Source organism: Artemia sp. Qi Xiang Cuo, chromosome 9 (assembly GCF_049724085.1).
Source record: "Artemia sp. Qi Xiang Cuo chromosome 9, ASM4972408v1, whole genome shotgun sequence".
NCBI lineage: Eukaryota > Metazoa > Arthropoda > Branchiopoda > Anostraca > Artemiidae > Artemia > Artemia sp. Qi Xiang Cuo.
The window spans coordinates 5,073,807-5,088,713 of NC_142802.1; the positions used below are offsets into that span (position 1 = coordinate 5,073,807).

General features: G+C 38.0%; 1 protein-coding gene across 1 annotated transcript in view; it reads right to left on the bottom strand.

Moving 5' to 3' along the window:
- Positions 1–392: 392 nt before the first annotated feature.
- The window catches only part of LOC148948260 (uncharacterized), a 390,778-nt gene continuing 376,263 nt past the window's right edge, over positions 393–14,907 (bottom strand). The window contains exon 4 of the mRNA XM_089094723.1: positions 393–509. Within this exon, the coding sequence (XP_088950849.1) occupies positions 495–509 (15 nt within the window). The 3' untranslated portion in view covers positions 393–494. The remainder of the gene's footprint in view (positions 510–14,907) is intronic.

The following is a 14,907-nucleotide window of genomic DNA, read 5'->3' on the forward strand; positions in this document are numbered from 1 at the left end:
TGGGGGGTGTAAGGGTGGGTTTTAGGGCTGGGAGAAGGAGTGAGTGGGGGGGGGGTGACTGGAGTTGTATTTCGATAGTGGTTGTGTGGCGTGTGGTGGTTTGGAGGAGAACGTGGTTGTTAGTCTTTAGGTTGTTAGTCTAGCTAGTCTTTAAAATAGTTTTCCTGTCACAGATGATAATTGCAAGCGTTTTGGTTTGTCTTTGAACGCTATTAAATAAATAAAAAAAAACAACCTTTTTTCAGCTGATCAGCAGAATTAAGGAGCAGCATTAAAACTTAAAACGGACATAAAATATTCCATATTTTAAGGGGTAGCCCCCCTTCACATTACAAGAAAGAGCAAATGAATTTAGATTAGAAAAAGCTCTTATTAGAAAATAAAATAAATAACCTGTGTTCGATTCCTCGGTATTGTAAAAGTCGTCGACAACCAGTTGAAGCTGTTTTGGTTCTGTATATTTGAACCATCTTTCAAAAAGAATTCCAGAGTTGTCATTTGTGTAAAACCTGCAAGTTTTTTTATATTATTGACCATGCAATTTGTTTTCGACAAAAATGTTCTCTCTGTAATGTCCTTGAAAGCCCAATTGCCAGTTTTGAAATGTTGAATACGCTATTTTTCGGAAGAGACAAGAATCCTAAACTTATTTGTACTACCATATCATACCAAAAGAAAGTTAAATAAAAATAAAAAAAATAATATTGGGATAAAAATACACCTTATCTCAAAGTCACGGATTTATTGAACCATGCTCTCAGATCTGGTATCCCGACTACATTCCTCACACTGGAATCACAGTGTGTCGTTGGAATCACAGTTGGAGTCACGTTGGAATCACTGGAATCACAGTGTGAGGAATCACATTCCATGTGATTCCTCACACTTAGGATGAGCATAACCCTGTAAAAGGACCCATATAATTGCCATGTGAAAATCCTGTTGAAAAGAAAAACTTTCCAAGAACCAGTGTGGGAATTGACCACATCCTAAGGAAAAAAAAATCCTGGTAGAGGAATTAAGCAAAATTAAATTGTCTTAGCGATAAAACGGTAGCCAAATTCTACAGATGAGCTTAAAAACTGTTTCATTGTTTATTTATTAAGATAATAAGAAAATTTACGACAAAGTACAGTTTTGATGTATTGTTCTGGAAGTCATTAAGTTGAAAAAAAAGTAAACAAACAAGCTATCAAAATTGTCGGCTTATCAGTGGAAATGCACTATTTTCTCCTTTTTGAACTTGATCAGTTAACGAAATACCTATAAATACCAAACAATTTATAAGCTAATTATGTTAATCCTCTTAAAATACATTATTTTCGTCATTTTTTTGTAGTCGTTATACTATTTCATTATCAATTACAATATTATTGTTTTTATTATGTTATTCTAATCATTAATCATTGTTATATCCATGCATCCAGTATGAACGCTAGACACTTAAAATATGTGTATATTTTATTTACAGTTAAAAAAAGGTTGAGTTGATTTAAAAATATTTTGAGAGTAAAATAAAAATGAATAAGAAATAAAACAAAAACCGACGACAAATTACATAAACAAATGTAAATAAGGTAATAAACTTAAAAAAGTAAATAAAGCTAAATATATAATTATCTTTTAAATTAAATTAATATATAATTTATAAGTCACTTATTCAAACAAAGTAATTTTTTAAACATCTCTTTTTTTTAAGAAAAATAAAACAGTAAAAATATAAACAAAATAAAAAAGGACAGAATAAGAAAATAATAAAGGAATTAGTAGGGAAATGTTTATTATTCAAATCTTAAAAATAAATTTTATTTAGTTTTATTTACTAAAAATATATTTATATATTTATTATTATATAATTATTATATATTTTATATATTATATATTATTATATATTTATATATTTATTATATAAAATATATATTATATATTATATATCATATACATAATATTTTCTGTTCGTTTTAAGTTTTGATGTTGCCCCTTACTTTCAGTTGAAAAACTATTTTTTTTATTTAATTTCTGATCTTTTTCTTTAATAATGATGGGAAATCCGGCACCCCCTTCATGGCAATGTCCCTTCCCCCATGAAAAATGTCTTCATGAAAAGATCCTCCTATATAACTCCCGACCCACCCCCCTCCAACCTACCAGAAAAAATCCCCCCTGAAAACGTCTGTATACTTCCCAATAACCAATACTATATGTTAACATTGGGTAAAGTTCATAACTTTCAGCCCTCCCTCCGGGGACTTTGGGGAATTAAGTCATCCTAAAAGACATAGTTATCATATTTTCGACCAAGCTGAACAAAATCTCAAAATTTTGATTGGGTGACTTTGGGAAAAATGAGCGTTGGAGGGGGCCTAGTTGCCCTCCATTTTTTGGTCACTTAAAAAGGGCACTAGAACATTTCATTTCCGTTCCCATGAGCCCTCCCACAAAATTCTAGTACTACTGGGTCGATACGATCACCCCTGAGAAAAAAAAAACAAAAAAACAAATAAACACGCATCCGTGATCTTTCTTCTGGCAAAAAATGCAAAATTCCACGTTTTTGTAGATAGGTGTTTGAAACCTCTACAATAGAGTTTTCTTATACGCTGAATATGATGTTGTGATTTTCATTAAGGTTCTATAACTTTTAGGGGGTTTTTCCCTCTTTTTTCGTAAATCAGCCAAATTTTCTCAGGCGCGTAACTTTTGATGGGTAAGACTAAACTTGATGAAACTTATATATTTGAAATCAGCATTAAAATGAGTTTGATGTATCTACTGGGATCAAAACTCCGTTTTTTAGAGTTTCGATGACCATTGAGCCGGGTCGCTAGTAGAATGCGCCTTCTGGATTCTACGAGACGTATAGCAAATACTTCTACGAGACACATTCACCTTTTCAAAGAGAGCGAGTATCCCCTCACATAGCATTATACTTCTGGTCAAGGTAACCTAAATGGAATTTGAGAGTCGATAAAGTGAAATTATGTCACTATTCTAGTTTTTCTAAACCAGTACTGCCTATAACTTAATATATTCAAATATTTTTTGATAACTTGAATTCGGGGACTTTATGTTCCTTCCGGTTTTTCTGGTAGGTAATTCTATTCTACAGGGGCATTACACCCTTTCAAAGAGATATACGTAATTTCTAGTTCAAGGTATATACATGTTTTTTTTTACCATCTTTTGAATTTGCGTACGCCCCCGTACCAAACAGGTTTTTTTCAAGTAGGTAATTCTATTCTACTGGTCATTACACTCTTTCTTTGTAAATAGATTTACGCAATACCGATCCTATGATTAAGGACAAGTTTTTCGGACATATATGTCTAGTTCCTGATATACAAGTTTTTTTTTTAGTTTAAATCTGTGGTCATTCTTCTGTATATTTATTAGTAGGTTTTTTTTGTTTTTTTTTTTAAAATTGGCTAATATGTTTTTAAAACTATTACTAAGAACGCTACATGCATTCTATTTTTGGAACTAGGAGCGAGATTGCGTGATGCTATCAGACTGGTTTCGTTTCATGGCTTCATTAATAGAAGGACTAATGTTTTTGAAAAGGGGTAATTACTTCTTTAGTTTACGAGATTTGCGAATTTTTTGCGAAAAGATATTTGCGTAAAGGTATTGCGATGGTTAAGAATGCCTGTCGGTTAATTAAAGAATGGGATGCTTGCAACAACAATACAAAGAATATACTCGGATACTTAATAGATTTGACGCTTACAAGAGACATTGGTAGATGGTATTCAATAGCTTAATTGAAAAGTAACGATAGAATGACATTTTGACTTGACCTAGCTTTACCTCACCGATGTGGTCTGTATAATACACAAGTAACGTTTGAAAAGTATTGTCAATTTAAAAAGAAATGACTGAAAAGTGTTTTGAGGGGGATGGGTTGCATGGAGGGTTGAGCTGCACGAGGGTTCAGTTAAAGGGAATACAGTTGCACGGGGGGTTTCGGTTAGACAGGGGTTCAGTAACCAGGGGGATGCAGTGGCACGGGGGTTGAGTTAAATGGGAATTGAGTTCCACGAGAGTAGTGCTTTGTCGTGGTTTAGCCGTGAGGTCCCATACCACAACCCCAAAGGGCTCTGATCCCCCCCCCCCAACCGCGAAGGACCCCCCCGGTCCTCAAAGGTTCTCTAGGCTCCCAAAAGGGGCCGTGGTTTACCTTGTAACTTTTACATTCTCTTGATTTTCAAAGTTCCGTTTGAAGGACTGTTGTTTTAAGCCAGTGTGATTTTTTCTTTACATGGTGTTCGTTCAAAAAAGCGAGAATTTCTGTTAAATAATTAATTCTTATATTTTTTCCGTTCAATTGAAGGCGAGTATTTCTGTTAAATAAATAATTGTTATACCTTTTAAAATGACTTCACGGGGTTTGAGGGGGCTCTGTTGTTTTAAGCCGTTTGATTTTTTCTTTACATGGTGTTCATTCAAAAAGCAAGGATATTCCGTGTGATTTTTTTGGGAAGTTTAATGAATTTATTAGTTACCGAGAGTTCAATGACTCCTCCCCTCAATGACTTCCAGGGGTTTTATGACTCCTCCTCACAATGAATTCAGATGGTTTTAGGACTCATCCCCCTAGCCATAACTCCATTCAACCTCGAGCGAAGATATAAAAGTTTGATGAAGTATTTTTCTGCTTAACAACTACATTAATAACTTCCAAGATGATAGGACTTATTTTTTATATTTAATTGGGAATGAAAAGTCAAAGTCTAACATAAAGAACAAGGTATTTCGGAGAGGGTAGCTAACTTCATATACGGGATAATTTCCATTCGTCTTAGTTTTTAACGATGCTCCTTATTTCTAGTTGAAAATGCTTATTGATCAATTTAATTGGGAATGAAAAGTCAAAGTCTAACATAAAGAACAAGGTATTTCGGAGGGGTAGCTAACTTCATCTATGGGATAATTTCCATTCGTCTTAGTTTTTAACGATGCTCCTTATTTCTAGTTGAAAATGCTTATTTTTTTAACTTAATTGGGAATGAAAAGTCAAAGTGCCAGAATGGTTGAAATCCACTAGCTCAGTATTGGAGTCGTAGTCCACCAGCCTGAATGGTGGAAATCCACTGGCTCAGTGTTGGGGTCTTAGTCCACCAGGCTGAATGGTCGAAATTCACTCGCTCAGAATTGGGGTCTTAGTCCACCAGCCTGAATGGTGGAAATTCACTAGCTCAGAATTGAGGTCTTAGTCCACCAGCCTGAATGTTTGAAATTCACTAGCTCAGAATTAGGGTCTTAGTCAGTGTTCAGATTGGAGTGTTGGGGACCGACTATCTGGGCTTTATTTGTCAAGACCTGAATGCTAAGCGATGGACATGAGCTCGATTGGGACCCCATTGTGAAAACGGAAAACAAAAAACAAAAAATATATTGTTGATTTGTGTGTAGAGCATGGCATGACTACCAATAGGGGCAACAGTCTAACCGTTGACGGTTTTAGGTATCCGTGAATAAGTTCTAAGGTGAGAGTGGAAATTGGGGCAAATTTTTGGAGGTGCCCACCTCACCTGCTCAGAGTCTCAGGCAAGTGACCCTAAATTTGAAAAAGTGGAAATTGGCTCAGATTTTCTAAACTGAGCTGAGACAAGGAATAGATACTATTGGGAAAGTTATTGGAGACGCTGGGCATCCTTGAACAAGTGCTAAATTGAGAGAGGAATTTGGGACAATATTTGGGGGCACCCACCCGCCCAGAGTCTCCGGCAGGTGACCATAAAATTTAAAAAACACACAGAGACGACAGACACAAAGAGACGAATCACACACAGAGAGGACAAACAGACAGAAACGACACATAGAGACAACACATGCACAGAGACGAAACACACAGAGTCAACACACACACAGAGAGATGAGACACACACACAGAAATGACAAACACACATAGAGACGACACACACAAAGAGACGTCACACACACACACAGATATGAAACACACAGAGAGACAACACACACATAGAGACAACACACACACCCACAGACAACAGCCACACACAGACAACACACACACACACACAGACTACACACACAAAGTGAAGACTAACACATAGAGAAAACACACACACACATACGACACACACACAGCGACTACACACATCTAGAGACGACACACCCACAGAGATGACACACTCAAAGTGACGACTTATACATAGAGACGACACACACACAGAGACGACAAACACACAGAGGCGACAGACAAAAAGAGACGAATCACACACAGAGAGGACAAACACACAGAAACGACACATAGAGACGACACATGCATAGAGACTATACACACACACATAATCAACACACACAGAGAGACGAGACACGCACACATAAATGACAAAACACACATAGAGACGACACACACAAAGAGACGTCACACACACACAGATACGAAACACACATAGAGACGACACACACACAGAGACAACACACATCCACACAGAGACGACACACACACACAGAGACGACACACTCAAAGTGACGACTTACACAAAGAGACCACACACACAAAGAGACGACAAAGACACCGAGACGACACACATAGAGAGAAGACACACACACATAGATGACAAACTCACAGTTAAGAATTCCAAATATAGAAGGAACATACACAAAGATATTGCAAACACAAATTTACGACACACATAGAGAGACGACATTAACAAACAGACGAAAAACACACAGAGACAACCAACATACAGATATGACACACACAAAGAAACGACACACGCACAGAGAGGACAAAACACAAAGAGACGACACACACACACAGAGACGACACACACAGAGAAACAACACAGACATAGAGATGAAAGACACACAGAGACAAAACACCCACATAGACGACACACACACACAGAGTCCACTCACACACACAGAGGACAAACACACAGAGACGACAGACACAAAGAGACTAATCACACACAGAGAGGACAAACGCACAGAAACGAAACATAGAGACTACACATGCACAGAGACTATACACACACACAGAGTCAACACACACAGAGAGACGAGAAACACACACACACAAATGACAAACACACATAGAGACGACACAAACAAAGAGACGTCACACACACACAGATACGAAACACACATAGGGATGACACACAAATATAGACGACACACAAACACACACACACAGATGAATCAAAAACGGAGAAGACAAAAAAAATGTGACGAAAAAAAAATCGAAACGACACACACACAGAGCCGACAAGCAACCTGACACGGCACACACACCAACATACACAGAGCCGAACCACACATAGTGACACCTAAGACCAAGACACGAAAAACAAACACAGATGACAACATATATAGAGACTACACGAACACAGAGACGATAAACACACAGAGACAACATACACACACAGATATGAAACACCCACAGAGACGACACATGCACAGAGACGACACACACACAAGAGTCAACTCACACAGAGAGAGGACAAACACACAGAGACAACATACACAAACAGACTAATTACACACAGAGACGACAAACACACACACCCCACACATAGAGACGACACATTGACAGTGATGATACACCCACAGAGTCAACTCACACAGAGAGACGAGACATGGTTTATCTTATTAAATAATTTAGTTCTTATGATCAATTTAATTTATTTTTTTTTTAATAAAGTAGTTTTTTTTTTTTAGTAAGGACACTCATAACAACACGCACACAGAGAGAACGCCACAGATACGAAACACACAAAGCGACGACACACGCACAGAGAGGAAAAAACACACATAAACGAAACCCACACACAGAGACGACACACACATAAAGACAACACAGACATAGAGATGACAGACAGACAGAGACAAAACACACTCAGAGACGACACACACACAGAGTCAACACACACACACAGAGGACAAACACACAGAGACGACAGACACAAAGAGACGAAACATACACAGAGAGAACAGAGACGAAAAACACACAGAAACGACAAACAGAAAGAGACGACACGCATAAAGAGACGACAAACACACAGAGACAACACACACACAGATTTTAAAAACACACAGCGATGACATATCCACAGAGAGGACATACACACAGAAAAGACACTCACTCAGAGAGACGACAAACACATAGAGACAACACAGACATAGATATGAAAGACACACAGATACGACACACCACCATAGACTACAAAAACAAACAGATTCCACTCACACACACATAGTACAAAAAAACAGATACGACAGACACAAAGAGACTAATCACACACAGAGAAGAAAAACACACAGAAACGACACATAGAGACGACACATGCACAGAGACGATACACACACACACAGAGTCAACACACACAGAGAGACAGAGACACACACACACATAAATGACATACACACATATATAGGAAAAAAACTCAGATAAGTGACACACACACATATACGAAACACACAGAGGGACTAAACACACATATATAGAACACACACACACACAGACAACATCCACACAGAGACGACACAAACACACACACACGACACACTAAAAAGTTGGTTTAATCTAGGGTCACTTAGAGTGGCGCGCCACGCTAAGTGAACCTAGATTAACCCAACTTTTTAGTGTGTCGTCTCTGTGTGCGCGTCGTCTGTGTGTGTGTGTTTGTGTCGTCTCTGTGTGGATGTTGTCTGTGTGTGTGTGTGTTGTCTCTCTGTGTGTGTATGTGTGTGTCGCATCTGTGTGTGTGACGTCTCTTTGTGTGTATCATCTCTATATGTGTTTGTCATTTCTGTGTGTGTGTCTCGTCTCTCTGTGTGTGTTAACTCTGTGTGTGTGTATCGTCTCTGTGCATGTGTCGTCTCTATGTGTCGTTTCTGTGTGTTTTTCCTCTCTGTGTGTGAGTCGTCTCTTTGTTTCTGTCGTATCTGTGTGTTTGTACTCTGTGTGTGTGAGTGGACTATGTGTGTGTGTGTCGTCTCTGTGGGTGTTTAGTATCTGTGTGTCTTTCATCTCTTTGTGTGTGTTGTCTCTATGTTTGTGTCGTCTCTGTGTGTGTGTGTCGTTTCTGTGTGTTTGTCCCTCTCTGTGTGTGTGTCGTCTCTTTATGTGTGTCGTCTATATTTGTTTGTTGTCTCTGTGTGTGTGTCGTATCTTTTTGTGTTTTTTCTGTTTATGTTTGTCGTTTGTGTTTGTTTTTCGTCTCTGTTCTCTGTGTGTATGAGTCTTCTCTTTGTGTCTGTCGTCTCTGTGTGTTTGTCCTCTGTGTGTGTGTGTTGACTCTGTGTGTGTGTGTCGTCTCTGTGGGTGTTTTGTATCTGTGTGTCTGTCATCTCTATATGTGTGTTGTCTTTTTGAGTTTGTCGTCTCTGTGTGTGTGTGTCGTCTCTCTGTGTTTGTCCTCTCTGTGCGTGTTTAGTCGCGTTTTTTTTTTAGTAGCTTTTGCGTTATATATGTGATCATTTTTTTTTTTGTTTAATTACTAAAAAAAAACTGATTTATAAAAAAAAAATAAATTAAATTTATAATAATACCAAAATTATTTCATAAGATAAGCCTTGTCTCGTATCTCTTTTTGTGTTGACTCGGTTTGTGTGTTTAGTCTCTGTCCCTGTGTCGTTTCTGTGTGTTTGTCCTCTCTGTGTTTGATTCGTCTCTTTGTGTCTGTTATCTCTGTGTGTTTGTCCTCTCTGTGTGTGAGTGGACTCTGTGTGTGTGTGTTGTCTCTGTGTTTGTGTAGACTCTGTGGGTGTGTCGTCTTTGTGTGTGTGTGTTGTCTCTGTGTGTTTGTTGTCTCTATGTGTGTGTTGTCTCTGTGTGCGTGTCGTCTCTCTGTTTTTTGTCGTCTCTGTGTGTGTGTCGTCTCTGTGTCTGTGGTGTAATGAGGGGTGGATATGCTGTTTTTATGTGTGTGTGTGTCGCTTCTGATAGCGTTTCGTCACTGCTTGTGAGTCTTATCGATGTGTATTTCGTATCTTTTTTTGTTTCGTCACTGTGTGTGTGTCTACTCTCGTTGGGTTTGTGTGTCGTATCTGGTTCTAGTTGGTGTGTGTGTGTGTGTGTGTTGTCTCTATTTGTGTTTCGTCACTATGTGTGTTTCGTATCTGTGTGTGTGACGTCTCTTTGTGTGTGTCATCTCTATGTGTGTTTGTCATTTCTGTGTGTGTGTGTGTTTCGTCTCTCTGTATGTGTTGACTCTGTGTGTGTGTATCGTCTCTGTGCATGTGTCGTCTCTATGTGTCGTTTCTGTGTGTTTGTCCTCTCTGTGTGTAATTAGTCTGTGTGTGTTTGTCGTCTCTGTGTGTGTTTAATCTCTGTGTATGTTTTGTCTCTGTGTGTGTGTCGTATCTGTGTGTATGTCGTATCTTTTTTTCTATAATCTCTATGTCTTCGTCGTCTCTATGTGTTTTTTATCTATGTGTGTGTTTCGTTTCTGTGTGTTAGTCCTCTATGTGCGCTTTTTGTCACTTTGTGGGTTTACGCACTTTGTAGGTGTGTTCTCTTTGTGTTTTTGTTCTCTTGTTTCATGTAGTATATGAATTTGGTCAGTATCTGTGTTTTTAGTCTGTGTTTGTGTGTAGTCTCTGTGTGTAAGTAGTCACTTTGAGTGTGTCGTCTCTGTGTGTGTGTGTCGTCTCTATATGTGTTTATTCTCTGTGTGTGTGTCGACTGTGTGTGTGTGTCGTCTATGTGTAAGTCGTCTCTGTGTGTTTGTCGTCTCTGTGTGTGTGTCTTCTATGTTTGTCGATGTGTGGTCTCTATGTGTGTGTCGTATCTATGTGTGTTTCGTATCTGTGTGTGTGTGTGACATCTCTGTTTGTGTGTGATCTCTCTGAGTGTTTTGTCTTGTCTATGTTCGTGTCTCGTCTCTCTGTGTGTGTTGACTCTGTGTGTGTGTATTGTCTCTATGCATGTGTCCTCTCTATGAGTAGTTTCTGTGTGTTTGTCGTCTTTGTGTGTGTTTAGTATATTTTTGTATTTCGTCTCTGTGTGCTTGTCGTCTCTGTGTGTGTGTCGTCTCTATGTATAAGTCGTCACTTTGAGTGTGTTGTCTCTGTGTGTGTGTCGTCTCTCTTTGTGTGTCGTCTCTGTGCGTTTGTCGTCTCTGTGTGTGTGTCGTCTCTATGTGTAAGTAGTCACTTTGAGTGTGTCTTCTCTGTGTGTGTGTTTGTTGTCTCTGTGTGTATGTTGTCTCTGTGTGTGTGTGTGTTGTCTCTATGTGTGTGTTGCCTCTATGTGTGTTTCATATCTGTGTGTGTGTGTGACGTCTCTTTGTGTGTGTTGTCTCTATGTGTGTTTGTCATTTCTGTGTGTGTGTCTCATCTCTCTGTGTGTGTTGACTCTGTGTGTGTGTATCGTCTCTGTGTATGTTTTGTCTCTATGTGTCGTTTCTGTGTGTTTGTCCTCTCTGTGTGTGATTCATCTCTTTGTGTGTCGTCTCTGTGTGTTTTTTAAATTTTAGGGTCACCTGCCGGAGGCTCTGGGCGGGTGGGTGCCCCCAAATATTGTCCCAAATTCCTCTCTCAATTTAGCACTTGTTCAAGGATGCCCAGCGTCTCCAATAACTTTCCAATATTATCTTTTCCTTGTCTCAGCTCAGTTTGGAAAATCTGAGCCAATTTCCACTTTTTCAAATTTAGGGTCACTTGCCTGAGACTCTGAGAAGGTGAGGTGGGCAACTCCAAAAATTTGTCCCAATTTCCACTCTCGCTTTAGAACTTATTCACGGATACCTAAAACCCTCAACGGTTAGACTGTTGCCCCTAGCGGTAACCATGCCATGCTCTACACACAAATCAACAATATATTTTTTGTTTTTTGTTTTCCGTTTTCACAATGGGGTCCCAATCGAGCTCATGTCCATCGCTTAGCATTCAGGTCTTGACAAATAAAGCCCAGATAGTCGGTCCCCAACACTCCAATCTGAACACTGACTAAGACCCTAATTCTGAGCTAGTGAATTTCAAACATTCAGGCTGGTGGACTAAGACCCCAATTCTGAGCTAGTGAATTTCCACCATTCAGGCTGGTGGACTAAGACCCCAATTCTGAGCTAGTGAATTTCGACCATTCAGGCTGGTGGACTGAGACCTCAATACTGAGCCAGTGGATTTCCACCATTCAGGCTGGTGGACTAAGACTCCAATACTGAGCTAGTGGATTTCAACCATTCTGGCACTTTCATTTTTCATTCCCAATTAAATAAAAAAAAATAAGCATTTTCAACTAGAAATAAGGAGCATCGTTAAAAACTAAGACGAATGGAAATTTTCCCATAGATGAAGTTAGCTACCCCCTCCGAAATACCTCGTTCTTTATGTTAGATTTTGACTTTTCATTCCCAATTAAATTAAAAAATAAGCATTTTCAACTAGAAATAAGGAGCATCGTTAAAAACTAAGACGAATGGAAATTATCCCGTATATGAAGTGAGCTACCCCCTCCGAAATACCTTGTTCTTTATGTTAGACTTTGACTTTTCAGTCCCAATTAAATTGATAAATAAGCATTTTCAACTAGAAATAAGGAGCATCGTTAAAAACTAAGACGGATGGAAATTATCCCGTATATGAAGTTAGCTACCATCTCAGAAATACCTTGTTCTTTATGTTAGACTTTGACTTTTCATTCCCAATTAAATATAAATAATAAGTCATATCATATTTGAAGTTATTAATGTAGTTGTTAATCAGAAAAATACTTCATCAAAATTTTATATATTAGCTCAAGGTTGAATGGAGTTATGGCTAGGGGGATGAGTCCTAAGACCATATGAATTCATTGTGAGGAGGAGTCATAAAACCCCTGAAAGTCATTGAGGGGAGGAGTCATTGAACTCTCGGTAACTAATAATTTCATTAAACTTCCCAAAAAAATCACACGGAATATCCTCGCTTTTTAAATGAACACCATGTAAAGAAAAAATCAAACGATTTAAAATGACAGCGCCCCCTCAAACCTCGTGAAGTCACTTTAAAAGGTATAACAATTATTTATTTAACAGAAATCCTCGCCTTCAATTGAACGGAAAAAATATAAGAATTATTTATTTAACATAAATTCTCGCTTTTTTGAACGAACACCATGTAAAGAAAAAATCACACTGGCATAAAATAACGGAGTCCTTCAAACGGAACTTTGAAAATCAAGAGAATGTAAAAGTTACAAGGTAAACCACGGCCCCTTTGGGAGCCTAGAGAACCTTTGAGGACCGGGGGGTCCTTCGGGGTTGGGGTGGGGGGATCGGAGCTCTTTGGGGTTGTGGTAAGGGACCTCACGGCTAAACCAGGACAAAGCACTACTCTCGTGGAACTCAATTCCCATTTAACTCATCCCCCGCGCAACTGAATCCTCCTTGTAACTGAACCCCTGTATAACCGAAACCCCCCGTGCAGCTGTATTCCCTTTAACTGAACCCTCGTGCAACTCAACCCTCCTTGCAACCCATCCCCCTCAAAACACTTTTCAGCCATTTCTTTTTAAATTGACAATACTTTTCAAACGTTACTTATGTATTATACAGACCACATCGGCGAGGTAAAGCTAGGTCAAGTCACAATGTCATTCTATCGTTACTTTTCAATTAAGCTATTGAATACCTTCTAGCAATGTCTCTTGTAAGCGTCAAATCTATTAAGTATCCGAGCATATTCTTTGTATTGTTGATGCAAGCATCCCATTCTTTAATTACCCGTCAGGCATTCTTAACCATCGCAATACCTTTACGCAAAAATCTTTCCGCAAAAAATTCGCAAATCTCGTAAACTACAGAAGTAATTACCCCTTTTCAAAATCATTAATCCTTCTATTAATGAACCCATTAAACGAAACCATTCTTATAGCATCACACAATCTCGCTCATATTTAAAAAAATATAATTCTTTGTGCTTTCTTTTCAATATTTATAAAAAAATTTTATTCAAGTTTAAAAAAAAAAAAAAAAACCTAAAAAAAAACTTAAATATTAATTACAATGGATTTAACCTAAAAAAAAACTTTTATATAAGTAACAAGAAAACTATGGCCGAAAAAATTGTCCTTAAATTGCGTAAATCTCTTGACAAAGAAAGATGAATAACCAGTAGAATAGAATATCTATCAGAAAAAACCTGTTTGGTACGGGGGTGTACGCAAATTCAAAAGATGGTAAAAAAAAAACATGTATATACCTTGAAATAGAAAGTGCGTAAATCTCTTTGAAAGGGTGTAATGCCCCTGTAGAATAGAAATACCTACCAGAAAAACAGGAAGGAACATAAAGTCCCCGAATTCAAGTTATCAAAAAATATTTGAATATATTAAGTTATAGGCAGTACTGGTTTAGAAAAACTAGAATAGTGACATAATTTCACTTTATCGACTCTCAAATTCCATTTAGGTTACCGTGACCAGAAGTATAATGCTATGTGAGGGGATACTCGCTCTCTTTGAAAAGGTGAATGTGTCTCGTAGAAGTATTTGCTATACATCTCGTAGAATCCAGAAGGCGCATTCTACTGTCGCTCCTTACTTACAGTTCGTTACCACGAACTGTTTGATATTTTTTGAAATTGAAAGAATAATCTTTTTGGTATAAATCTTTTCGGCTTATTGCAGTGTGATTTGTTGAATGTAACACTTATCAAAAAGTTCTTGTTAACGAACTGTAAGTAAGGAGCGACTAGACTCAATAGTAACTGAAACTCTAAGAAACGAAACTTTGATGCCAATGGATATATCAAAAGAATTGGCTTATTATGCCGATTCCAAATATGAATTGGAGTCTATATAATAGATAGTTTTTTACTATAAAACTATAGAAAATAGTGTTTTAATTTTTTAAAAAATAGAGTTGTGAGAAAGAGTCAAACTTTAGCGTAAAGAGCGAGGCGTTGAGGAGGGGACAGCCCCTTTCATATACGGAATAATTTCTGTTCGTTTTA